This window comes from Agelaius tricolor, unplaced genomic scaffold, assembly GCF_023055355.1.
Source record: "Agelaius tricolor isolate 1412-34295 unplaced genomic scaffold, bAgeTri1.0.p SCAF_9, whole genome shotgun sequence".
NCBI lineage: Eukaryota > Metazoa > Chordata > Aves > Passeriformes > Icteridae > Agelaius > Agelaius tricolor.
Genome location: NW_027269269.1, coordinates 34,431,267 through 34,459,191, shown reverse-complemented (window position 1 = coordinate 34,459,191; position 27,925 = coordinate 34,431,267). Strand labels below are relative to the sequence as shown.

General features: G+C 45.7%; 1 protein-coding gene across 1 annotated transcript; it reads left to right on the top strand.

Annotated features, from left to right (window-relative positions):
- The first annotated feature begins 67 nt into the window (after nt 1-67).
- MOGAT2 (monoacylglycerol O-acyltransferase 2) lies at nt 68-27,925 on the top strand. Its single transcript, XM_071433914.1, has 6 exons — nt 68-161; nt 10,935-11,113; nt 23,404-23,608; nt 25,034-25,208; nt 25,359-25,558; nt 27,587-27,925. The coding sequence occupies exons 1-6, from the start codon at nt 68-70 to the stop codon at nt 27,739-27,741; spliced, it is 1,008 nt and encodes a 335-aa protein (XP_071290015.1). The 3' UTR covers nt 27,742-27,925.

The window sequence follows — 27,925 nt, the reverse complement described above, 5'->3', positions numbered from 1 at the left end:
TTGACTTTGCACTTTGCATTCACCACTTGCTTCCTTCTCTTTGCGAGACGTGCATGCAGAGGCCAAGATGAAAATTGAGTTTGCTCCGCGGTCTGTGCCGCTTCAGAGAAGGCTTCAGACAGCAGCAGTGGCTCAATGGGTCTGCAGCTTCCTGGGTCTAGGTAAGAGACATCTCTCTTTCCTTTTTCTCAGAAGCCAGAGAAGCTTTCCATAGAACTGCAGTATGGTTTGGGTTGGAAGGGACCTTAAAGATCATCCAGTTACAATCCCCTACATTTTTATGCAGCACTCTGATATGGATTTGTTTTGGCTCCTGTCCCATTTGGCCTCAAAACACTCTCACAACATACATGAATCATAAGCACATTTGGCAAGGAAAACAAGAACGCCCCAGCCTGAACCTTGTGAACCCACCAGGAAGAAGCTGTGCATGATTATAAAATAATTTAGGATGTGAGAGGCCACTAAAACTCCCCTCTAAATTGTCACCTGCAGTGTTGTCATATTCTCTTGTCCCTGGTGACAGATGTTAGGCATGGGAGGGATTGGTGCCAGGACATGTCCTGCAAAGCAGAGGGAGTGCCTGGAAGAGCCAGAGTAAATGGAGCTTTCCTGCATCTCCCTGGGGCAGTGGTGTGGAGCTGAACACTCTACACAGAGGGAGCTGCAAGTGTGGTCTGGCTCTGGCTTTGGAGATGCAGTCTCACCTCCCTTTAGCCCAGGGCGTCTCCATTCCTATAAAATGGAGGCAAAAGGCTCCTAAGAAGATGTGGGGCTCCTACCTGATTGTATTCCTCATTCTCACCTCATTCCAGCTTTTGTCAGTGATCTCCTGGGAGCAATGGGATGAGCTGCCATCCCCTTCCTCTGACTCTTGTCAGAAATTACCAAGGAGTTAGGTGCCTGCCTTTGTGATGGTTACCACTGTAGGGTGTGTTTTCCCTAAATAAACCCACGGTGCACTCCTCGAAGGTCTTGCCCTGAGCTTTGCCATGCTGTTCTCACAATGCCACAGCATGATTTCCTAAAAGAATTGGTGGATATGTGTGTACTGGGTGTGGGGGAGAATGTGTACAGACAGCATGTGATGAGATGTCAGCTGGTGGTGTGAGAAAAGAAGCCAGTCCACCTTTGTTATCAGATCCTGCAGAGACAGAAACATCTGCTCACATGGTCATTGCCAGTCATCTTGCTCTTCATGCCATCACAAAATGCAGGAGAAGCTATCAGAAATGTCCCTGGATGGTCTCCATTAGCTTAGGTTTGACTGAAAGTTGCCCTGGCTTCATGTGAGGATGCCAGGAGAAGAAGGTTTATCAGGTACCCTATTAATCAGCTTCCAAAGCATCGTGATTATCGTGGCACAGGGGGTGTTTGACAAGGAACCACTGCTTGGGGCTCTGCTCAAAGTCGGTGGTGATTTTGGGGGCTACAAAATACTGGTCTTGCTCTGGTTTGTACCACCCCTGGTGCCTTTAGCATGATCATACAATGACAGAGTGGTTTGGGTTGACAGAGACCTTAAAGATCATCCTGTTGCACCTACTGCCACGGGCAAGGACACCTTCCACTGGACTGGGTTGCTCCAAGTCCCATCCAACATGGCCTTGAACAGGGCCCCAGGAATGGAGCAGCCACAACTTCTTTGAGCAATCTGTGCCAGCATTTTTGGCTTCTTCTCAGCACCTGATCAGAGCAGGGTGGCACTAAGGAAGTGTATGGCTTATGGCTAATACATGGGGATATTTACAGGTCTTACGCAGCATCTAAACCAGGGTGGGATTTTCTGCTTCTCTTGCTCTGTAGGTTTAGAGTTTTCATGGTTTAAGCTGTTGCTCTGCTTGGTGTTAGAAATGAGAAATAGAATTATTGTGCTTGAGGAATGATACTGTAGCAGGAGTATTGGTGACTCTGCTTTTGTGGCCCTGGGAACAGACACTTCACTTTTTACAGATGCCCTTGCACATTCTAGAAGGTCATTTTTCCAAGAAAACCCAAACAGTTTGAGGAAAAGACACATCAGCAAATTGACATGCAGAAAAAGTCACTGTCTGGTGGAGGGCATCAGGTGCTGATGGAAATGGCACACATGCTATTTTGGATAGCATGCACAGGGAAATGATGATGGGAGACACAGAGGCACATTATCAGTGGAGTGGAAAAACTGCCTGGGGACATTTACAGCCCATCAGCCTGTAATATTGCAATGTTTCCTAGTTTTATGGAAATCAGAGGTAGGTTATCAATGTAAAATGTCTGGGGCCATTTACAGCCCATCAGGAGCCAAGCTGAAAGGTAACATCACAGAGCTTCCCATTGTTATGCCAATTGTGAATCTCAGATGGGATGTGTGTAAAGCTCCTCCTTTGCTGTGGCAAGACAGCTGCTGACTAGCCCAAAACACAGCAGATCTTTGTACACAAACATCTCCAGAACTACACCTGCACAGAAAGCCCCGGCTGTGCTTCAGACTCTCACTCCGTTTCTGAGATGGGCCCTTCCAAAATCTGCTACAGACCTGAGCCTGAATGGCCACCTTTGCACCAGTATCTGATGGACCAGAGGACTGGGCAATACTGGTCCAGACACCCTGCCTTTAGCTCTTTAAATGCTTCTTGGTGGAGGATTGGCTCATGCTGTGTCAGGAAAATTACTCCACAAACACCAGAGGTTTATGTCCAAAAAGGAGACAGAGGAGTCCTGTAACTTTATTCGAATAAAGGGAGGGGCCATGGGACAATTCCCCTGGGGTCTCTCAAATTTTTAAAGGACACAGCCTCCTTTTTATCCTAATTTCCTGGGCACATTTCCCTCTCTCTTTCCCCATTGGCTGAGGTACTTGAGAGGTACAGACTTCCTGAAATGCCTAATACTTAAGACACCCTTCTAATGTATTCTCCCCAGGCCCTTTTTTTTCCCTTGTATCAATCAGTGGAATTTCTAAAGAATTTATGATTTTTCCCATTGTTTCTTTCACCTCTCAGTATCCAATTTAATTTGTCAGCAGACCTACAGTTTATTTGTAAAGACAAATCTATCTCATTCCATTCATCAATCAGTGGAATCTTTCCCATTGTTTCTTTTAGCTCTCTCAGTGCTAGTTTTATCTACTAGCAGACCCACAGCTTGTTTGTAAAGACAAATCTTTCATTCCTTTCAATCTCTCCTGTTTTATTTTCTCAGTAATTGTCTTTACAAACTTTAGTTATAATTTACTTATTTTTCTGTTCCTGGATCTCTTTTGGTTTTGCAATTATTTGCAGCGACATAATTTTCTGTCCCTTTGTAGCCATTTCTGGATCAGTAGGCATGGCTACTACCTGCATCCCTTTTATCACATGTTGAATAAGTTGCACTAAGCAAGAGATCATGCCTGGTAACAAGATTAGAGTTGCTATAGCACAGAAGAGGAAAAAAGCATTTGGTTAACCCATAGTCCACCAGGTAACCACAAAGACATGTCCCATTCACATCCCTTCCACATTTGGACCAGTACATGAGCTAACTTTCTTATTCCTTTTGTTATTTGTTTCACCACTTTTCTATTTCTAAAAAGCAGTTTGAGTAATTTAATTTTCCACACACTGTCCCTTCTTCTGCTAACAGATAATCTAATACCATCTGATGTTGAAATACTGCATTCCTCATCTGAGTGGATTTGTCAGCAAGGTGGTCAAGAGCTGTAGCTGTCTGGTTGGTTATTATTTCAAAGACAGCTTGTAACCTAATTATCCAATTTAAATTATAAATAGGTTCTCTGGCATCTGATATTAATACATTAGGATTCCAGGTGTCTGCTCCATAGTGTTGCATGATTCGCTCAGGTGGCCATTCATCTTTTCCTGACTTTTGGGTGTCCTTCAGACAGGGATGCATCAATTGACTGCTTTTCTCTAATTAGATCATCATATACCTTGATTACTAACTGATTTCCCTTTTAAAAAGTTTTGCAAGAATTGCAAATAGTTGAGAATTAGGCATTTGAGTTGCTTTTATTTCAGTTTTATCTACTAGCAGACTCACCGCTTCTTTGTAAAGACAAATCCCTCATTCCTTTCATAAGTATCACTCTTCTGAACTACACCTTATCCCAGTTTGTGCAATTCAAGAGGCCAGGGGCCATTGTTGGTCACGAGGATGGATGAAACTGCCTTTTATTTTTGGAAGAGAAGCGCCAAACAGCCATCCTTGGTGCCATTGTGTACTTGTATTATAAACCCTGGGGGTCTCCCTGAGCAGAAGAGATCCCACCTGTGATCAACATTCTAATGAGGAAGAGATCCCACATGTGATCAACCTTCTGCCACCAGAGAACACCTGGCAGGAGGAGACACCAAGGCATCCTAGCAAGAGAGATGAAAGTCTGGCAAGAGCCATGCAGTCTTCGACACAGCTGGCCAGAATGGGACATTTTGGAGTGCTCCATGATTCCCTCTTTGTCCCTGCATCTGCATTTCCTTCCACAATCCATGATTCAGTTGGGATGTGGTAGAGATGTGGTCACAGTGTTAAGAGGTGCTCCAACAGCACATCCCCATTCTCAGCACGGATGCAGTTGGGGCTTATGGAGCTTCAACAATGTTTTCCAATAAAACAATTTGTACTTGAGGTTTTTCCCTTCTTGGTATTGGGAGCAAGCTGGCACTTGACTTTCCAGAGAAGGAAATAACTTCTAGAGCCAGCAGAATGACAGCAAATGGCTGGGAGGGAGGAATCCTCTGCAGTTGTAGGAGTTACTTGCAAACACAAACACAGGCTCTACCTTCTGCAGGGAAATGCAGTTTGCTCTGAATGAGGATGAGACCCAAACCCACTCCTCATCCCATGGCTGACCTTCAAGAGCTTATTGTCTTTCCCAGGAAGAACTTGATTTGTTGTTTGGGGTTTTTTGTGTGTTTTTGTCAGTTTTTGTTTGTTTGTTTGTTGGGGGTTTTGCATGTTTTCTTTGGTTTGATTTGTTTTGGGGTTTGGTTTGTGTTTCTTTTGGTGATACAATCTGAAACCAAAAGCAGTTAGGAAATGCTCTTTAAGAGGTGCATTAGAAAGGTGATAACAAAACCTTAGGAAGCAATTCCAGCTGGTTTGGTTCATTTTACAAAGTTTCTTTAAGCCTGGAGCTTTCCAACCAAAATATCCCAGTTTAACAACTGCATAAGCTAGATGCTGAGAGATACCCTTATTTTCATCCCATCAGCTGCCAAACACCCCTTGTTGCACTGTTATAATCCTCAGGCATGGAGCTCAGACTTTCTGTGGGCAGGATTTAGCTGTCGGCTGCTCCTTTGTTTGGGAGACAGGCTTGTGCTTCTGCTGCCAGAAGAGGGCTTCTGAAACACCCATCTGGCTGCTGCACTGCCCTTTGGCCAGAGATCCCAGCAGCCCTGACTGCAGGCAGCTGTTGCCATGGCTGTGCAAATGCATCCCCTGAGAAGCCAAGCACTGTGGGAGGGACTCATTTATCCCTGCAGGATGCTGGGTGAGGGCAGCAGCTTGGCCCCAGTGCCAGCAAGGAGCTCTGCTCCAGCATCCCTTGCAACAGGCAGGCATTGTCCATACTGCCGGTTTTCTTGAGGATGCTCCTGACAAAAGCATGGAGACAAAAGGTTTTATTTATTTCAGAGGCTGATAGCTGCTGGAGGAGGAGTGCAAGTTGTAAGAATGGGTTGCAGGGCATGGAGTGGACCCTATTGCCTTCCCAGTACATGATCTGACTACTGACCAGTGCCTCCTTGTAATGGAGTGGAACCAGGCTACTGCAGAAAACTGAAATCAGCAGGCTGGTGCCCAAGCCTACTGCACTGCTTCCTTCTGCCTCTCTCATTCCCACTCTCCACTGGGCATGGACACCCATCCAGACACACCATGCAGAGCTATGAGTGCAGAGCTGAACCATGGCAAACAAACCCAGCGCAGGGCCAGTAGATCTGGGCATGCTGCCTCTGCAGACCCAGCACACCACACCCAGACTTTGAACCTTGGAGTCATCAGGGTTGGCTCAAAGGGCATGTGGTACCAGCATGATCAGCTGGTACTTTCCTGGCAGCTGAATGTAGTCCACAGCCTGCCCACATCAGCCGTGCCCAAGGGTGCACTATCTGTGTAGGTGGCCACAATCAGGGATTCCAGGCTGGCACTGAGGACCTCAGCAATGTGCATCTTGGAAGCATGCAAAGCCAGTTTGGATGGGACTTTGAACAAACTGTTTTAGTGGGAGGTGTCCCTGCCCATGGCAGGGCAGTTGGAACTGGATGGTCTTTAAGATCCCTCTAACCCAACGCATTCTGTGATTCTGCAGTGATCTGGCAAGCCCTACTGGCAAGTGCAGTATGAATCTGACTCACTTTCGGGCTGCTGTGATAAAAATCTCTTTCTGTGGGCTGCAGTTTTCCCTATTTCAGGTTGAATGAACAAATTTTGGGTTAGGAGCACTTTGATGGGACATGGTCCCTGCTTAGACTTAGCCAGAGATGTTCTCCATGTGCTTTGAAACCCGTGGCTCCTTTGGAACCCATGGCTTACTTGGAGCCCATGGCATATTTGTGCTCTCCGTGATATGGCCATTTTCTTGTCCAGAGAGGGATTTACAGCTCACAGCAAAACTCAGGATAAGAGACCCACCACTTCGTTTGTGCTTCTTTGAAGCAAAGAAGCTATGAGCTTCTTTGAAGGAATCCAGCCCAGGAAACCAATTGACCTGTGGGAAAACAAACAAACAAACAAACCATCAAATACACATGGACGTGTCTTTGCTGAGTCTCATACAGCCATGGAGATGTGAGATGCTGGGTTCTAGACCATGAAAAGTTGCTGCACCCCTGCTCAACAGGTGCACTGCAGAGTCCAGGACCATCCTATGAATGCTTCATCCAGAGCCAAACCTCACTATGGACAACTATAGAGAAACCTTCCTGAATCTGGAGTCATCAGAAAGCGCAAGATGTAGGGTCTGCATATCACATTCCTTCTTGCCAGGAACCCTTTGGTTTTAGTTTTGGTTTGAAGCAGTCTCCACTTTCCAGGACAGTGTAGACAGTGCAGCAGCTAATCTCAGCCCAGAATTACCTATTTTCAGATAACAGAACTGGTGCATCTTTAATGACTTGCATGATACCCTTAACCCTGCTCTTACAGCCCTTGTCTGCCTTGAAAGAGCTCTATGTAAGGGCTTAAGACACTTTATAGCAATTTAGCATATGCCATTGGGCTATAGCACCCATAAATAGAGTCCAGATGTCAGCAATGGAGAGAGATGGGGAAGACTGATTGGGTGATCAGAATCCAAATTTGTGGTTGGATACAAACACTTATATACTATTTTAGGAGAGCCTAGTAATGTTTACTACAATGATTAGGTTAAAATCACGTACACAAACTTATGCATATCACAACATCTCTTGCTTGCAGAGTTTAATGAGATTTTCTTTTTTCCGGTAAAGCCATTTGATTTAATCTTCTTGCAGTCTAGGTCTAATTTTCAAAGTTCCCTTTAGCTTTTGCCAAGGCATCCTGTTATCAAGTCTCTTAGGTTAACCAGGTCCAAAGTCCATTATCTGTCTTGTGTCTCCCAACATCCCAACATCTCCCCCTTTCCTTTCAACCAAAACCACTCCTTTGATGACCTTAATAATTAATCTATGCACAGATTGAAAGGTATCATGATTAATACAACTATTATCAAAATTATCACATACAAACCTATCCTAAAAAGAATCATTTAGTTTAAAAACTCCAACCCTAAAGGCTCAGGCTTGATCTTTATAAACTAAAACATTCCTGATGGCAGCCGCAAGGGCAGAGGCATTACTGGATTTAGGAAGGCTGCCAGAAGTATAATTTGCAGCCAAAGGTTTGATTCTTTTACATGGGGTGATAGAGAGAAACATTTTTAGACTGATTCCTATCTGTACATTTAATATCAACACAAAAATCCAGTTTCACAGAACCCAAAAACTCTAATTCTTGGGGTTCCAAGAGTTTTTCAGGACGGTAAGGGATCAAATTTGATGTGATTTGAAATGCTTTCAAAATTTTTTGTGTAAATATTAGTGTAAAGTTCTGGAGGAGCTATATCCAGACGTGCAGAAGGAGGAGATAAGGATCATGTCTGTTTGCAACCTCAAACTTGTCTGCAACTCAAACCTGCCCATTTCTTCTGAGCAGTGGGACCAGTGATGGTGGACTTAGTCTGAGGACCTGACATGACTTTTGGAACACACTAATGGAGCTCTGTGGAAAATTTCCTGCCACTGGTGGCCCACAAAGTGTTGGTGTCCAGACAGTGGTATGGAGTTGTTCATCCTCACCAAATTACAGACCATAAATAATCAGGTGCCTGCCTAAGGCTGGAATTTGTTTGGATGCAGATATAACTGTACATTTTCTGGAGCCTTCCTGTCTCTTTGGTGCCATACACAGTAACTTTCAGACTGACAGTCCATTCTCAAACAGGAATGGGCCCCTTTCCCACAGAGCACCAAAAGGTTTCAAAAGGACAAAAAAATCCCAAATCTTGAAATTGAGTGAAGGTCACTGAGTGCAGATTTTGCTCTGGGGAAAACAAAAATTGATTTGCAAATGAATTGAGGAAGAAATTAATAATTATATAATTGTGAGATAAAGTGTGGATTTGATCCAGAACTACTCCTTCACTTTGCAGAATGTACTTTGAGCTTTGCACAGTATGATAAAAGGAGAATTAGGCACTGCAGTTTCATAGCAGACCTGATGACCAGGCTCCTAGGTATAGTAAAATTGTGTTTGTTTATCATGTGGACCCTGGAGCTGCAGCTCATGTTCTAAGCAGTTTTTGAGTTACAAAGTCTGTGTCTGTGGCATTTGAAAACGAAGCGTGAGCAGCAGGTTGAGGGAGGGATTCTCTTGCTCCATTCCACTTTTCTGAGACTCCAGTTGGAGCAGGTCCAGAGGAGGCCTTGGAGATGCTTCAAGGGCTGGAGCCCCTCTCTTCTGGAGTCAGGCTGGGAGAGTTGGAGGTGCTCAGCCTGGAGAAGGGAAGGCTCCCGGCAGACCTTAGAGACTCTTCCAGTGCTAAAGGGCCTCCAAGGGAGCTGGAGAGGGATTTTGGACAAGGGCCTGGAGGGATAGGACAAGGGGGAATGGCTTCCCACTGCCAGAGGGCAAGGGTTAGATGGGATACTGGGAAGAAATTCTTGGCTGTGATGGTGGTGAGGCCCTGGCACAGGTTGCCCAGAGAAACTGTGACTGGCACATCCTTGGAAGTGTCCAAGGCCAGATTTGAGGGGACTTTAATGATTCCATTAAAAGTGTGGCACCAGGTGTGAGCAGTGGTTCTTTCTGACCTGCATGATGCATTACAGGGTAGACCTGCTGCTTTGCCAAGACCTGCAGTTTTTTTTCCCACTGCAAAATTCTTAGTGCCTACCCAGGTGCTTGCTGCAGTGTCTCTACTTATAGGAAAACATGCAATCCCATTTCAGCTTTAAAGGGATTTAGGATCCTGTTAGATTATTGCACTTTTTTTTCCCCATAGGAATTATTGGTACCATCATGACAGTGTTCTAAAAAAGAGCAAGGATTGGCTTTTTCATGCAAAGCTTTGTAATCAGGTTGATTTATCACAATAAAAAATGCTACAAACATGATCTACTGATTTATCTTGAAGTGAAAGCAAACAGGAGGCATATGAAGGTCTTAGATGAGAGCATCCTATTCCATGTCTCTGACAGGCCTTCACTGAGAGGAGGTGGAGAGAGTAGGTATCAGGTGACTCCCAAAGGTGGAAAAGATGTCTAAGTGCCTGAGGGTGTGGATGCATCTATATCACAGCTGAAGCTGAAGCTGAGCAGGGCATCTCCATCCTCATATCTTCCAGCTCTGCGTGGAAGATCTGAAATGAAGACCCAAAGTAGAACAAAGTATACAAAACATTATGTAATCCATGAGCTGGGGAAGGCAAAGGACTTGGATGAATCTTTGGGTTGTCTTCAGCTCAGTCTTCCCCTTCAAAAGCAACACCAAGGGTTCCAGAGGGACAGATGGAGAGGACAGATGGAGAGGACACAGCTCTTCTCAGGTGCACATCTGCTTTTCCAGGTGGCAGCTTGGTGGCCATCATCACTTTCCAGTATCTGCAGACACACAGTGTTGGGCTTGCGTGGGAATTTATGTACCAAGTGATGTTGGTTTGCACAAATGCTTTTGTTCTCTTGTTTCTATGCCAAAACACAGGGTACAAGGGAGGTGGGAGGTAGAGGTCAAACCTGGCACTACTAACTGGTCCAAGTCACAAGTCATGGAAGTAATAGAGAATGAAATAGAGCATTCTTATATAATCCATTATGACACCAAGTTGAAAGAACTGAAAATCCTGTGGAATCCAAGATTAGAAGTGGAGGAAAGGGTCCAAAATCAATAATAAAAACTCACTAAAGAGTAAAATCTTATCTATGGGTATGAACACAATTAAAATGGGGAATCATTAGCTCAAGATAAAGCTGTTTGGGACTGAACAGACTGGACATAGGAACCTTTTTGCTGCCATTGCAAAATATCAGATGTCATCAGGGAGTATTAACAGGAGTTTTGGGGTAAAACAAGGCCATTATCATTGCAGAGATCAGTCTGATTTCAAGGAAAAGCAAGACAGCAAAAGGATAGAGAGCTGACCCATGAGAACACTGTGAATGGAGTGAGATTCATCAGCCTTTTGGGAAGAGAGGGACATGGTGGCCTTTGGAGAAACTGGTGGTTGCTACAAGGGAGGTGCTTGGTGTCTTTTCAGGTTCCTGGGGCAGATAGAAAAGAAACCACCTCTGCATCAGAGGTGCCTTCACACTGATAAATTCAGCAGCAAGCCCAGTGGAGGCTCCATCCCAGGACCATGCCTCTCCAAATGAACCATTCCTCCCAAAGCCCACCTAATCCAACTATCAAGTCACTGCTGGCTTTTCTTTCAGCACAGTGCTCTACTGCTGTCTTCATCGCCCTCTTCTTCACTCGTTTTTGGCTGGTCAGTGCCCTCTATGCTGCCTGGTGGTTCATAGACAGGGAGAAACCCAGCAAGGGTGGGCGGCGGATCCACGTCTTCCGGAACTGCATCGTTTGGAGGTACATGAGGGACTATTTCCCCGTCACAGTAAGTGCCACTGGTCCATTGGCTCTTCAGTGTTCCAGGGACCAGCTTTTTCCTTGGAGTCTGGGTACAGTCTGGGGCCAGCAGTCATGGCATGGGGTGCTGGGAGCTTGGTGTTGAAGGTTATAGCCTTCCCAGCTCCCAGATTACTCAAAGACACAGTAACAAATGGGGATTACCATTTTTACCAACCACATGCTTCAATCACCTGGCTTTTCCATACCTATTTAATCTTGCTGCATTCCAGCTGCTAGGGAAATCTCACCTTTGTTTTCCATGTCTATATTGCAACATTCCTCCCCTTCAGGTTGCTGAGAATTTACCCAGTGGGCATAGGGCAAGTTTTAACCAAAATCCAAGAGATCCTGGGTGGTCTGCAATGTCAGTATCCCGTTCTGCTGAGGAGGGGGATGGATGGGTAAAGCTGGGGGTGCACTGGGCAGTCTCAGAGAGCTGCTGCTCTCTTGAGAGGCACTTCTGTGACATTCCCTGATTTACTTAATGCATGTGGCTGGCCTTTGCCCTTACTCTTTTATCTGGTGTCCCCTTGGCATGGTATGGATGCATGGAGCAGCAGCAAGTCCTGCCTCAGAGCCATCACAAGTTGGTACAAATCTGAGCAATGCAGGAGAAGAGCTCATGGGTTGTGCAAGGAAGAGAGCTTCAAGGACACAGCAGACAATGGAAATTTCTAAGATAATTCCTTTAGGAATACATTGCCTGTTGAGAGAACTCAGATGGGATGCACCCAGCTGGTCAGACATCACCTGGAGTCAGAAGCTGAGTGCTGCAGGCCAGGATAAAGAAGTTGGGAGCCCAAAAAACCAAAGAACACACCAGCCTAAAGGAAAAAATAAGAACCCAGCCTGAGAGTCCATCCTGCATGGAGTAGGGCCTGGGATAAGGATTAGGGGGAGCCAGAGCAAAGTGAGGACTAGAGACAACATGCCCATCAGCTTTGCTGCTCAAGCAGAAATAACCCTCTTTTCTGTTCTCATAAGATCACACCTGGAATACTGTGCACTGTTCTGGAGCCCCATAATCATAAGAAGGTTAAATGGCACTTCTGGGGCAAGTCCAGAGGAGGCCACAAAGCCAGTGAGGGGACTGGAGCACCTGCCATATGGAGACAGCTGACAAAGTTGGGGCTGTTTATCCTGGAGAATGTTGTGATGATACCACACTGCACCTTCCAGTATCTGAGGAGGCCCTACAGGGAAGATGGAGAGACACTGTTCATCAGGAACTATAGTGATGAAACAAGGGGGAATGGTTACAGACTGTAAGGGGGGTAGATTTAGATGGGATATCGGGAAAAAATTCTTGGCTGTGAGGGTGGTGAGGCCATGGTACAGGTTACCCAGAGAAGTTTTGGCTTCCCCATCCCTGAAAGTGTCCAGGGCCAGGCTGGAGGGGGCTTGGAGCAACCCAGACTAGTAGAAGGTGTCCATTCCCATGGCAGGGAGTGGAATTTTAAGGTCCCTTTGATGCTGAAATCAGCCAGAAAATAAACTTTCTAATGCAATTTGAAGTGTTAGAAAGCAGGCATTCTTTATCTGTGCAGGACACATTGCAAGGATGTCTTGTTTAATCCAATGCGTGTGGTGAGGCTTTACAACATTATAATCATATATATTCATTAAAGTGTGTCTCCTACTTAATACATGAACATCACTTTTCCTAGAACTAATTTGCATGCAACTTCCTCCTACTGGAAATCATTTTATGATCCCGGAAGGTCCTCTAAAGGATCTCTGGTGGTCCTGTTCAGTGAATATTTCAATTTTAAAGGTGACCTTTCCTTGAACTTTTTCTTTGGGCATGTGCTGTTGCTTCTTGTTACCTAACTTGCAAAAAAAAATCACTGTAGCCCTCTTTATCTGTTCTTCCACTGGTAAGCAACATTTATCATCCAGTGTGCATACCTTTACATCCTTTTATCTTTGTTTGTAGTTAGTCTTTAAGCTCTATTCAGCAACTTATGAGGAACTGAAAATTTCTATTCTCTATGTTATTTATCACATTGCAACCCAAACCATAAAGTAATTAAATTATTCATGTGACTGCAGTATATATTCTGTAAATTATTTATGGCTGTAAGTCATCACTTGTGAAGTGTTGGACCAACCTCTCTGCTGAAATTTAGCTGCCAGCTCAGCCCAGCAATGACCCTTCTCCTGTTCCTTTCTAAAGAACATGGAACCCCACTCCTGAATGCCTCACTGTGTTCCGTGTCTGTCCTTTCTGGCAGGAGGACCACTAACACCGGTAGAGGGAGCATGGTATGGGGTTTGGCTGCAGCTCCCTGGGTGAGGGCCCAGAGGGCTCCATCGAGCCTTCCTCCCCACTTCTGGGGAGAAAACAGAGGAAGTAACACAAAAGGACAGCAGAAAAATTTAAAAGAGATTTAATATAGAGAGCATCATAGCCAAGCAATCATGTAATACTGTTTCTCAAAAATATTTTCTCAGTCACAGAATTATGGAATCACGAAATGCTTTGGGTTGGAAGAGACCTCAATAATCATGCAATTTTAACTAACATGGGCAGGGACACCTTCCACTAGACCAGGTTGCTCCAAACCCTGATCAACTTGGTCTTGAAAACTTCCAGGCATGGGGCAGCCACAGCTTCTCTGGGCATCCTGTGCCAGGGCTTCAGCTTCCTCACAGACAAAAATTTCTGCCCAATATCCCATCTAACCCTGTTCTCCATCAGTGGGAAGCCATTTCCCATTGTCCTGTTCCTTCAGGCCCTTGTCCAAAATCCCTCTCCAGCTCTCTTTGAGCCCCTTTACTATGGGGCTAAAGCCATTGGCAGGGACTCTAAGGTCTCACCTTTTCTTCCTCAGGCTGAACAACCTCACTTGCCCAAAGTCCCAGCATAAGGGACACAAGGAAGCGACATCTGGGGACACAGACTGGTTTGATATCCAGGACTCTGGACTGCATTTAGGCGTAGAGAGAGTTTGTTAAGCCCTGGAGAATTAGGCATTCTGGGAAGATTAAGTATGACTCCTAATCCTACCAGATCCCAGCAGCAAACTTAGCATGGTCAAGTGTTTGGAGACAGCAAGTGCTGCCTGCTGTCTTATTTTAGGAAACAGCTTTAAACACTGCTTTTAAGGGATCCCTGTGCATGTTTGCTGTCGTGGAAGCAAAGAGAGGTTGGGATGAGCATCTGTTTTCTGGGCAGTGTGAATTTGCAGTGTGCTGCAGTACATGGAGCCTGCCAGTGCTGAGCTGAGCCAGGCCACTGCGGTGTGTATGCACAGCACACCTCCTGCTGATACCACCCCTGCACAAGTATCACTTTGGTGCTGGATTTATCCCCCTTGGAACTGACTGCAATTTAATTAATGATTTGAGAATCAGAGATAGGCAGGACCCGAATGAACTTGAGTGTTTTGAAAAGTGGGATGAGTGAGAAATCATCAGGGTCCAAGGCATTGCCCAGGGAAGTGTTTCTGCTTAATTTCCCTGCATTTTAAACATATTCTAATCTGTTTATTTATTTATTTTTAAATATACCCTCATTATAGTCCTTCAAATGGCCTGGAATTGTTTCAAAATCATGTAGATGTGGCACTTGGGACCATGGTTAAGTGGTACCTTGGACCTTGGTACTGAGGTAATGGTTGGACTTGATGGTCTCAGAGAGCTTTTATATCCTAAATGAATCTATGATTCTTCAATTCCAAGACATGACCAAGCTCAGCTGCATTATAATGCTGTGGAAAATATACCAAAAGGTCTAACTAGAGTATGTCTGACCAGATAACCTATGATGCCTGCTGTGTTGATGTTGCCTACAGAGTGATTTTGGATGCTGTGGACTGCTTTGTCAATGCTATGTTCAAAAAGCAGTCAGAAATCTGTCTGCTGCTGCCCAAACCCTGTCTCTGTTTTCATAATCCCTTCCTCATCATTTATCAGTGAGTCTTTACAATAAAGGATACACACAACTTAAGAGAAAAAACAAATTCTGTCCCCATGCCAAGTGAATGGACATCACTGCTTTTTCTCCCCAGCCCCATCCTGTCATCCCTCATACATCCAGGGTGCTTTGGTAACCTCAGATGTGGAAGGTGAAATGGGGAAAGTGTGAGCATAAGCTTGACAATATCTATTTTTACCACGGTCCTCAAACAGAAGTCACCATCTTGCTGACTGAAAATTGGGGCTTGATGCTTGCCTTAGGCAAGACATCTCACATTTGGATCACACAACTTGGGCTATGAGTCCGTTCTAGCAAATTAAAGTCTCAGATAATTTTGAGGACTGTTGTGGTTATTTATGTTTCTCAGTGAATTTCTTCCCTTTGTTATCAGGGAGACACTGGAAGAGGTAGGGGGTGGCTTTTTGGGTGAATAGTTAGCAATCAAGACACACAAGGAAGTCTCCTGGCATTCCAGTGGAGTTTTTGTGGGGATGGGGAGTTTTTGGCTGGGGACGTGGGCTTTTCTGTTCAGCATTTTTCGGGAGTTGTGGTGTGATGCCGCCCACCACAAGCTGTGATCTGGGACCCGACACTTGCTACGAGTGGGTCCAACCTTCCTGCCCTCCTTCCATGAGGGCATTGAGGGACTGTGTGTCCTCGGCTCCAGGACTTTGCTACGCTGCAATTCGGCACTACGGTCAAATCTGCCTGCTTCCCCTGCTTCTGCCAGCTGCTCCTTGATAGTGCTGACACCAAACGCTGGCCCTGAGTTTGCAAAAGGAGCAATTTCCTTCCTTCCCTCCCTCCCGGCGGCGGCTCAGGGGATCATGGCTCCCTCTCTCGGCCTCTCTGGAGCGGGCACTGAACTGTTACTCCTTTTTCTACTTTTTTTTTTTTTTTTTTTTTTTCCTGCCTGAAAGCCATGTAATTTTCAAATTACAGTAATTTGGAAAGAGGGGTGTTTTCTTCCCATTCCAGGAAGGTTCCCACCTACCTTGGCAGACATTTGTCTTTTAAATCAAGAGAGGGTCATATTTTGTTTTCTACTACTGTCATCACTCAGAGCACCCCAGTAGGGATAATCATGCCAGCTTTATTCAGGGCAGCCTGGAAAGAACATGCTGTACAGGGAAGGTCCCTGTGGTCTTTGCCACGCTGTTTTCTCCTTGATATTTCTTACCGGCCTTGGGGTTATATCTAAGTGCCAGGTGGACCTTGTTGTCTGCAGAAACCTCTGTCATTGTGCTTGTGGTCTTGCTGGTGTTACTGGTTTTTGTTAGCATAACTGAAATGAGTTACTGGAGAATTCGTTAAACCCTTGAAGCTTTGGGAAGTAATTTGGGAAGACTTCATCCCATGATTCATTCATCCTCATCATGGTGCTAATAAATGAATACTCCAATTTAACAATTAAGGAAATTTATTAAATTATCAAGAGTATAAACTTGGAAAAAGCCACAAGCAAATTGACTCTGAGCCAGGCGATCAAGGTCAGGGAGACTTAGAACTTGGCCTCTATTGCACCACAATCCCTGTGGGTCTCCAAAATGTCATTTCAAAGGAGTCTGTTTTATACAGTCTTTTGGGCTCTGGTAGGGGGCTCTTCTTTAGCATATTTTAGCATATTATCGTAGTTTTTCTTTCTTGCTGCTGCGTTTCCCGGAACCGGAGGATAATTCCTGGAATCCTGTCAGGTGAAAACTTCCTGGCATGAACTTCTGATGCTGCCTATCAAATGCCTCCTGCTGGGATCTTGTCAGATGGAAAGAAATCCCTTGAAATATACATCCTGGTAGACAGTGTCCTCCTCATGTTTGAATCTCCATTCTTTATTTGCCAGACACTGGCTCGGTACATAAGATGCTGTGGTTTTAATTTCCTTTAGCACAAATTATTGTATAACATATATTACAATGGCACAAACGCTGACAGAGGTTATTTGTGTGTGTTGCAATTCTCGGGAATTGCAAGGCACTGTAGAGAGGACAGTTCCAGTCTATGTGAACCAATCCTTGCCAGGAATGTTTCCTTTCTTTTCACAGAAGAGTGGTACTATTTGTAACTGAGGACTTGTGCCATGGCCCATGACATCAAATACGATTTCTGACTCCAGCGGTCTTGACTGTTCCCTTTGCTTCCTTCTGTTGGCTGGAAGAGGGATTGTCAGGGAAAAAGAAAAGCATGGCCGAACGGCCCAAAGCCCCCATGCTATCCTTTTCTGAGGAACTTCTCGGTCCCATGTGTTGGCCCTCTCTTTTCTGTTCTGGAGTGTCCTTAAGAAGGGTGTCATAGTTTGACATGGGAGGAATTTGGGGACAGTCTGTTGAATCACTGAGAAGCTGGACACACCTCTGTGAAAAACATATGTTAAAGACCAAAGAAACCCAGGAACTTTCTCTTTCTTTCCTGGCTGGCAAGAAGGGGCACGCCCCGGGCCTGCCGGGCCCCGTCCCGGGCCAGGCCGGCCCTGCCGCGGGGCTGGGCCCCCTTTCCCCATTCCGCCTGCAGGCTCCCCATCTTCCCACATCGACTCCCGGGCAGGGAGAGAGGGGTGCTCCGGGGCTGGATGGAGCCGGCCTTGCTAACATCTGGCTGCTGGCTACACACCCACCTCAGCCCGGGTCCCAGCCGATCCCGCTGGGTCCCGGAGCAGCCCCGGGACAGTGCTGGGATTTTATCCCATAGGAGTTGTCTGCAACCATTGGGCAGGGGGAAGGAGAATCCCCCTGTTATAAATGACAAGCTCGACTAGGCCAATATTCAAGCAGCAATCAATTTATTAATTAATATGGAAAAGTATGAGCAATACAGTGCTGGTACAGTGGGGGAAGTTTCCCCTGCAACTGCACACCGATAGTTGAGGCTTACAGGTATTTATAGGGGTACTCATAAGTTTTCTCAGCAGTTTCTATTCCCAATTTTTACTCATCAGCAGTTTCTATTCCAAATTTTTACGTCACAATTCTATACACTATTGTGATTTAGTTTTTCTCAGGATGTATCACAGAAAGGAGTATTCCAGATGGTGGTGGTCCGGTTTCCAAAAGAAGGAAGAAGTATCCCAGCTGGTGAGGTCCAGCTCTCCAGATGTGGGTCCACCTTTTGATTGCAAGGACTATAAATCTCATAACAGTGATGTCCAGCTTCCCTTGGTCGAAAGTATTAGTCCTTGAGTTGATGTTCATCTTCCTTTCTCAAGCTGTTTTTCACTGTTATAGTCTCAGATGGGAGGGATGAGGACATGCCTTGGTCTTGGGGCTGAAATCCTCTTGTAAGACTCTTGGGAAAAAGACTCTTTGCATGAAACTATAGGGAGATGAAGGGTTCAAACTGATATTGAGCAAAGGCCTCCATGCTAAAGCAAGAAGATGTGAAAGTAGCTGTGATCCCATGAGAAGTCTGAACAGAGAGATAAGAGTAGTCTGGTGCCCCCAGGAAAAGAAGATCTCTGTTCTCAGGCATGAAGATGATTTTACAGATAGATAATGAGAACTTTTGCCTTTGAACAGCTCATCTTTAAAACAGTACCCCATAAGTCGACATGGCCCATAAACACGGCTGTGGGAAGGCTTATGGCAATGGGAAGGACTTCATGATTGCAGATTTCCCCGGGTGGCTGCTATTGGTGAGGAAATTGAGAGCCACAAGAGGACTATTTTCTTCCCTCTTGGGGAGAAGTCTCCATAACCTTAACAAGAAGGGCTTCTCTCCCTAAGTGAACTGAAGAAAGACTATTCTAGAGGTGGTAAACTGGCAGGGAATTTTAGGTTTTGTTTCTTTACATTGTCAGTGGGAAAGAAAAGGTTGTGGGGGGAGGAAAAGTGTTCTGAAAGGCTTGTTTTGATTCTTAGTATATTTTTCCTTTTAGTTACTTTTAATAAAATTTTCTGTATACCCTTTTGAAGTTTTGAGCCTGCTTTGCCTTTCTCCTAATCCTGTCTCACAGCAGGAAGTGAGTGCACTGGTGATTGGCCAGCACTGAACCTGCCACACTCATCAGTACATTGATTGGGGAAATCTCAAAATTGGAGAAATCTGAAATTGGTGAACCAAAACCACTACAAGGGGGGCAATGGCTGAGACCCATTGGAAGACTGTGTCCCACCATTTGCACTGCTAATCCACTGGATAGAGTAAGCCCTACAAGAGGAAGGGAGGACTTGAGCATTTTGGAGCTTCCAGCTTTGGGAGTGAGGGTAGTGAAGTCCTATCCAAACTCAATTTAAATCCACCTGGCTGGTCAGGTTCTCCAATATTTGCTGCAAAAGCAGCTCTGACCTGACACTGTGGCACCAGGAGAAAACCAGGAGAAAACCAGGAGAAAACACTGTGGCTCAAAGATCTTGCTGTTTCCAACTGTGCCTCTCAAACTCTCACCATTGCTGAGACCTGAAACCCATCCTCCTCAGCAGCTGCTGGCAGTACTCAGATACTTGCCCTTCCTTTGGTCTCTCATCCTGACACCCTTGGGTGGATGACCTGCTTCTTCTCAGTTTGGCACAATCTGTCCTTCTTCAGATCTGGTTTGGATTCCTGGATATCTTGTTGGGCTTCTTACAGAGAAACTGGCTGCATGTTCCATCCTGCAAGAGATGATTTTGGGAGGTGTCTATGGAGAGCTGCAGACATGAGGATTTTTTTAGTACAAAGTTGAGAGGTTTATCCTACTTAAGAACATATTACTGATTATGACATCCATGGAAACAAAGTTTGGGACCAGAGAAGGATAGAAAAGCATTAGAAGAGAGAAGGGTTGACCAGAGAAGGATAGAAAAGCAACTCATTTTGGGAGACATTAAATGCAGAAGCCAGGAGCTTGCTGATCAGGGCTCCTGTTTGGGATGTTAATGTGGATATGGCAGCTGGGGACATGGATTAGTGGTAGTTTTGGCAGTGCTGGGGGAGCATTTGGAACCCATGATCTTAGAGGGCTTTTCCGTCCTAAACAATTTTATTTATTAGGAAGGCCAAGATCACCCCACACCTGGGATCCAGAAGGCTTCCTGACACTTTTGAGAATGAATCATTACTGCTGTCAGCAGCCAAGGCATCAGCCAGCATCCTGACCATGCCAAAGGGAATCTCAAGGAAGTCAGCAAACCCATGGCTCAGCTTGGAGAGCACAACCCTGAGCTGCTAACAGCTGCTTCCAGACCACAGGTCATACACATTAACTTGGCATTTCTCAGACACCTCTGAGATGAGAAACTGCTCTTATTTCACCAGAAAACCCCTGGATTTTGTCATGCTCATGCACACACCAGCTTGGTTGGACTCTTAAGTACTTTGACAATTATTAAATGTTCAGTTCACTCGTAAAGACTGGAATGGTGAACGCTATCCAGAGGGTGTAGAAAAGACAACTCATTTGAGGCAGGATGGAGGACAGGCCCACTCCTTGGCACCTCAAACCCAGTTCCATTAGGCAGTTCGGATCGACAGCAGGAGGGGGAGGCTGTGCAGAGTCACATTATTAACCTTCCTGGAAGTTTGGGAATGGAGACTGACCTCTGCCAGGTGGAGGGGGAAGGAGTGAGACAGTGGGAACAATCCAGAAGGGAAGATGGAGTTTCTGTGTTGAAGAGTTTCCAGAGGGAAAAGGGTAGTGTAGAGTCTAGACCTACGGTATCTAGAGACTTTGACTAAGTCTCTCCTCTGCTACAGATTTCCTTCTCAGTCTTGTACAAGTTCTCTGGTTTCTCTGTGAGTTTTGGCCAAATCATCCAGATGTGAGCAGGCTCTGTGACAAAACAAGGACCTTCTTTCCTCAGGGCTACTGCAGGGGACAGCACTTGCAGAAACATTACCCTGATTCACCAAAACTTGAGGGACTCAGCTGCTACCCTCCAGCTGCCCATGGCTTAGAGCAGGGCATCACAAATCACAGATTCAAAGACTGGGTGACATTGGAAGAGAACTCTAGAGGTCAACATGCCCAACCCACTGCTCACCCAGAGCCAGTTGACCAGGACCATGTCTTACCACAGAATCACAAAATGGTTTGGGTTGGAAGAGGCCTTAAAATTGATCCTTGTTGGAACAAGGACACCTTCCACTAGACCAGGTTGCTCTAAGCCCCATCCACCCTGGTCATGAACACCTCCAGGAATGGGGAAGCCACAGCTTCTCCGGGCAACCTGTGCCAGGGCCTCACTATTCTTATAATAAAAAATTTCTTCCTCATAGGTAGTTTTAATCATCCCTCTCTTAGTTTAAAACCACTCTCCCTTGTCGTATCACTCCAAGCACTGTCCTTTGTTCTTTCCTTTCCTGTCCTCCCTCCTCTTTCATTGGGATGAGCACCGAGACAGCAGCTGGATGTTTCTTAGGGAGTGTTTTTACAGATGTGTGGTGTAAAAACATCTGCAAACACTGTGGTGGTGTAAACACTGTGTGTGGTGTAAAAACATCTGTAAACACTGTGGTGCACAGGCAAACTATCCCATAAGGCAGTTTGACCGCTCAGTGGCTGCCCTCTTGCATCACCCTTCCCCTTCAGAGCCAGAAATGTAGCAGTTTCTAACACGCCTGGACATCTTGCTTCCCTGCTTATAATTTGCTTGGAGATGAAGCGTTGTTTGGAAGCTGAGGATGAATGCAGGAAACATTGATGCAAGCTGAGATTACTCAAAAAAGAGCAAATGGTGGGCACTTAGTGATTCAGCCATCTGCCTCTCTTCCTGCCTAGAGACCTCTGCACCTGGGCAGTAGTGGGACTTGGTTTGTCCATTCCCCTCATTAGAAGCAGCTTGAATGGGCTCATGTACAGTCAACAGTGCTTGCAGACAGGTGGAAAATGAGTCACGATGGAAGAAAGTAAAATATACTCTCATGATTAACCTGCAGTTCTGGCAGCTTCTAGGAAAATACATGCACCATTAACTGCACCCTGAGTGCAGATGGAATCAGGGTACTTGGAGGGGTGACACTTAAATGCATAGGGCTTTGGTTGTTCTTGAGCACAAATGCCTTGGAGTTGTCTGGAAAGGCATGGTGGCTCTGTGATAACAGAATCACAGAATTGTTCAGGTTGGAAAAGTCCTCTAAGACCATTGAGTCCAACTGTTCCCCAGCACTATTGCAAATGCCACTTAATCATGTCCCCAAGTGCCACATCTACATATTTTTGAACAGTTTCAGGGATTGTGGTCCCACCACTTCCCTAGTCATCTTGTTTCAATGTCTGACCACCCTTTCAGTGATGAAATGATGTGATGACTAACCTTGGAAAGATTCATCCTTCCCTGCTGCTGTGAGTGTCCTCAGCATCCACAGAAATGGTGCAGAGATTCCAGCATTCAGTTTTGCCTGCTTCTGCCTGGGCTATGCACATGCTGGCTGGTGTTGGCATGGCAAGGTCTTCTTGGTGCCAGAGCTGGAGGGTGGGTTTGTCACACCAGCTCCTCTCCCCTGGGCAGTCCATAACAAGTGCAATGGAGATCAAATTCCAGTTGTCCCTTATCTCCCTTTAACCTCCCCTCTTGTTCTGTGGCACCCATTCTCCCTTGTAGTATATCCCAGGCTTGAATATCACTTTCAGATTGGCTGAGAATTTTAACAAGCTGCTTATCCATCCCTCAAGGGCTGGCCATGAGCTGCACTGTATCTGCAATCCATGCTGCCCATCCCTAAAATGCTGGGTATGGGAATTCTCTGTTCCCTCCTGCCAAAACTGCAGCAGCCTTGGGCAGACATCCACTGCTCTTTGATGGACCTGGGCACCCAACACAGGCACAAACAAACATCTGGCATCCTTCAAGCTTTCCTCAGTGGCAAGGAAACCATCAGCTTCTCTGTTAGATGTCTGGGAATTAGATTTCATTTTACCATCTGTGAAAACACCCTGGAATCACCTGGCACGTGCTTCGGGACAGGATAAACCTTTGATCCTCACAAAGTTGTTGGGTGGGATACATGCTTGTGCTGTGTAGTAGGTCTGCCAGAGTGATTATGTATTCCCTCTGTTGTTCTGGTTGTGAGATCAAGAGGTACTGTGTGGAAGAAATCACCCTTTTCTTGCTTTCCCCCCCATATTGGAAAATCTATTGGAGGACATTTAAACAAAATTGGTTCCCAATAGCACCTAGACCAGTTCAAGGCAACATAATGAACTGTGCCATTAGAAAAGTAATTTTAGGCCAATGGGTAGTAGGAGATGGAAATATGGGAAATTAAATATATCTCAGTGAAAAATGAGGGAGTTGTTCCAGTTAACCTTTTCCAATAGAAACGCATGTTGGGTTCAAGACACTCCCCTCCAGTAATACCTTATCTGCTCTTCATAGCCAGTGTTCCACCCTGCTGAGGTTACAGTACTAACTCCGACCACATTTTGGCTTCATCTCTGTGTCTAGTTGGTGAAGACAGCAGAGCTGGACCCTCGGCAGAACTACCTGGTGGGATTTCATCCCCACGGAGTCCTGGCAGCCGGAGCCTTTATCAATTTCTGCACAGAGGCATCTGGCTTTTCCACACTCTTCCCAGGCATCACCCCCCACCTGATGATGCTTTCCCTGTGGTTTCGCTTCCCGTTCTTCAGGGACTATGTGATGAGTGGAGGTAAGGAGCATGGGACAATGGCCAGCAGTAGTATGTGTGGGTGCTTTTTTGAGGAACATAGAGAGAAAATGCATGGGGAAGGCGACTCAAGGGTCTGTTTTCCCTCACCTGGGGCCAATTGGATCCCATTCATGGACACAGCTGTTTGAGATAGCAACCCAAAACCTCTGAAGTTAAAAATTGCCCTCCTTGCTGTTATCTCTGTTGTTCAACTCCATAAATGGTCTCTGTGCTCAGGGCATCACTGTGCAGGTGCTGTGGAACAGCAAAATGCAGAGCAAATTGTGAACAGAAATGCTGAGAGCTGCAGGCCAGGATGTTCCTGTACTTCTTTCCATAAAAATTATATTCAGGCTTGAAACTGTGAGGAAAAAGATGCTTTTTCTGAAGCAGGAAGCTTCCAGGGAAGCAGCATCCAGGGACAGAGGATGAAAATAGTAGCTCATGGTGCTGCAATGGAATGTGGCAGGGGGGAAGATGTAGTGAAAAGGAATAGGAAAAGGGACAGGTGAAAATTAAACTGAGAGAGGTGAAAGGGAGTTTTGAGAGATTTTTGGACACCGGCAGGACGACCTCCATCTCTCAGCAGTGGGCTTGGGAATGGTCACTTCTCCAGCTGAATGTGGGCAGAATTCAATAGGCTAAACATAGGCATTCAGTTCCATCTGATGTACCCCAGGGCATCCATTATCCTGTTTTCCTCATAAACTCTGGCTCCTGCTGCCAGAGTATTTACATGGAGAGTGAGAAATCCAGACAGTGAGATATATGAGACACTTATGACCCAGGTGAAGGAAGGTTTAGTCACTGTAATGTTGGAGTTGGGTGCATAACTAATTTTTAGGTCAATTGAATCCATTTCACAATGAGGTTTTAATGTGCAAATTATTTCAGCCCCTGAAACAAGGATGTTTTTTAATTAAAAAAATATTGTCAAAACAATGTTGCTTTCTCATTTCTGAGTTAAAGATTTCTATTTTATTCAAGTAAGCAACACCAGAAGACCAAATACCTTCATCAAATTCCACTTTCAATTAGCACCATCCACTGAAACCTGTGTGTGTTTTGACCTAAAGCAAATGTTTCTCTGACATCAGAATTATTCAGAATTGGACACAGTCTCACTTAACAACAAATTGAAACAGATTTTTTTTAGGACTCAAGTGCAGCTAGTTCCGGACTTATTTTTTTTCCTAAATTTTTCCCTCACTTCTCACTTCTGAGCCAGACAGCAGATAGATAATTGTGTACTCACCCAGCAGAGCTGTGTGCACATCTAGCACCTTTAAAGGGAGTTGACCTGAGGTTTTCAGCTCTGAAAATAAAATTGTTAGCACCTCTCCAGAGACGGATTATGGGGGGAAAAAGGTGCAGAGCAAACCACAGACAGGTGGGTTTTACTTTTAATTTCTCTCTGCTCTCCAGGCCTCATCCCCTCTGACAAGGAGAGTGCATCCTATGTGCTGCAGAAGCCAGAGGGTGGGAACTTGCTGGCCATCATTGTTGGTGGGGCACAGGAGGCTCTGGATGCCCGTCCAGGATCCTTCACCTTGCTGCTCAGGAACAGGAAGGGATTTGTGCGCCTGGCCATCCAGAATGGGTGAGGAAGGGGGTGGGCTCCAGGCTGCTGAGGGAGGGGTGCTCGGCTCTGTGGCTGGTCAATGGGGTGTTTCTGTTTTGGAGAAGAATGAAGGGGGTTTGGCATGGGCTTTGCTAATCATGACACCCTATTGGTTTTGATTCCCTGCAGCACCCCCCTGATCCCTGCCTTCTCCTTTGGGGAGAATGATGTCTTTGACCAGGTGAAGAATCCCCAGGGCTCCTGGCTGCGGAAGATTCAGCATTGTCTCCAGCAGATCATGGGCATCTCCCTTCCCCTCTTCCATGCACGAGGCATCTTCCAGTACAGCTTTGGGGTGATTCCCTACCGGCGGCCCATCTACACCGTGGGTGAGTCAATCCACAGAGCTCTGACATCGTGCCAGACACACTCAGGCTGGCCAAACTGGGGAAACAGGGACAGTCCCTGGGTTGTGTCATCCTCCTGCCCGGCTGGAGCCTCATGCCAGAGAGCACAAGCAGTGGTAGGCTAGAAATGTGCTGTAAAGCAGCGCTCCAAACTGTTCACGTGTCTCACTGTTTTGGCAGTCTGGTTTGATGTCATGACAGATCCCAGCCCATCTGGGCTGTGCTGTGAAAAGCCCCAGAGCAAATGTGGCCAAGCTCATCGCTCCTGTGAGATGCAGACAACCCCAACACCACAACACGGTGACAAAAAACACTGCAGTAGGGTTGAATTAAACATCTGCCAAGGCAGTTTTACAAACACAAGTAGGACCAGCAGGTCAAGGGAGAGGATTCTGCTCCTCTTCCCCACTCAGGTGAGAACCCCTGATGCAGTGCTGCCTCCAGTTCTAGGGCAAGAACATTAGAAGGATGGGGAGCTGCTGGAAACCACGGAGATGCTCCAAAGGCTTGGAACATCTGGGAGACAGGCTGGGAGAGCTGGGGATGTTCAGCCTGCAGAAGAGAAGGCTCTGAGGAGACCTTAGAGCCCCTGCCAGTGCCTAAAGGGCCTTCAAGAAAGGGGGAACTTGAAGGGCAAATTTGAAGGGAATTTGAAGGGGGATTTTGGAAAATGCATGGAGTAACTGGATGGCAGGGTTAAATGGATATTGAGAAGAAATTCTTGGCTGTGAGGCCCTGGCACAGGTTGCCCAGAGAAGCTGTGGCTGCCCTTCTTCTCTGGAAGTGTTCAAGGGCTGCTGGGACAGGGCTTAGAGCAACCTGGTCTAGTGGAGAGTGTCCCTATTCAAGGTAGGGGGGGGTGGAATGAGATGATCTTTATGTCCCTCCCAAACCAAACCATTCTGTGATTCTCCAAACACTCAAGTAGTTTGCAGCTTTGCTCACTGTCCTGTGCAGACACATCTGCAAATCCAAACCTATTTGCATGTGAGGAAGATGAACCATTTTGACCAGAGACCATGTCCGTGGGAGACCAAATTTCAAGAAAATCTTTGGTTTTGAATAATTTTTCCAATATCTCCATGCTTGGTCCACCAGTGTGGCTGATGCTTTGTGAATTAATTTAATTAAAAATGCTGTTTGGAATAGTTAGAGCTTACACCACTGATTAAGTTTGACAATGAGCAATTACTTCTAATTGTATTAGAACCTGTTTGGATTGTCTCAATGGTTTTATGAGCTGTGTAGTATCACATGGGCTGTTCACTAATTGGATGAAGAATAGCCTTATAACGTGTTGAAACCCTCTGTCACTTGACAAAAACAATTTGAGTAAGAGACCAGAGCAAAAGTACCTCATGGATCTTCACTCTCTCCTGCTCCTGGTAGCTCTGGGAGATGGAAAGGCTCTTCTGAAAGTAGGAACCAAAATAACTGGATTTGCTGTTGAATAAAATGTGATTTTTAAAAGATAAGTACTTGGTTCCTAATAAAAATCAGATATTTCACAGAATCTGAGCAAAGTGGAAGCACCTTCAATGCAAGTGTATTTAAATAGTGTGGGGCTCCCCTGCTCCTCACTTTCCCCATTTGCAATGCAGATTCCCAGTGCCACGTGGAAACAACTTGGAAAACCCAACCCAAATATTATCCTATCTTTACATTGTGTTTATCTGCAGCACATCTGAGATGTGAGAAGCAGCTCTTGTGAGTTCATTGGGATACAGCACTTCTTATTTCAAAAGGCTACACAGAGGGTCTTTGACATTAGCCAACTTTGCAGATGGGTAAACTGAGGCAAGGACCAGTGTGATCCTGGAGACCAAGAGCTTGGTCAGGACCTGAGCCACCATCCCTCCTTGGTTGTGCTGTCTCCCAGGCTCCAGGAAATACCTGGTCATAGTGACCTGTCCATCCTGGATAGGCTGATCTCAGCTCTGTGCTAGGGTGAGCAAAGTGTTCAGAGATGCCTGACACTGGCTCCTCCTAACTCCTGTACTTCTTTTCCAGTTGGGAAGCCAATTCCAGTGCAGAAGAAGCACAAACCCTCAGAGGAAGAAGTTGATCAACTCCATGAAAAATACCTAAATGAGTTGTCTGAGCTCTTTGAGAAGCACAAAGCTAAATACAATGTCCCAGAAGATAGCCACCTGGAATTTATATAGAGTGCCTTAAGCAAGGTGAAACCATGGGGATCAAGCTCCAAGTTTCCCCCTTCTCTGGAACTACTTCACAACCTCAACATAGTCACAGTTAACACACAGTCTCTATAGTGTTGGGAAAAGAGCTTGATTTTCCCAGTATTTGCATGGGTGTAGAGCCAGTTTTTTTCATTTTTTTTTCTCCATG

What these genes read in the sequence shown, in the direction of transcription:
- MOGAT2 (XM_071433914.1), top strand. Translation starts at nt 68, where the DNA reads ATGAAAATTGAGTTTGCTCCGCGGTCTGTGCCGCTTCAGAGAAGGCTT. An exon ending in GGACTATGTGATGAGTGGAG is followed by an intron (nt 23,609 to 25,033) that starts GTAAGGAGCATG and finishes TCTGCTCTCCAG; the next exon opens with GCCTCATCCCCTCTGACAAG. An exon ending in GCGGCCCATCTACACCGTGG is followed by an intron (nt 25,559 to 27,586) that starts GTGAGTCAATCC and finishes CTTCTTTTCCAG; the next exon opens with TTGGGAAGCCAATTCCAGTG.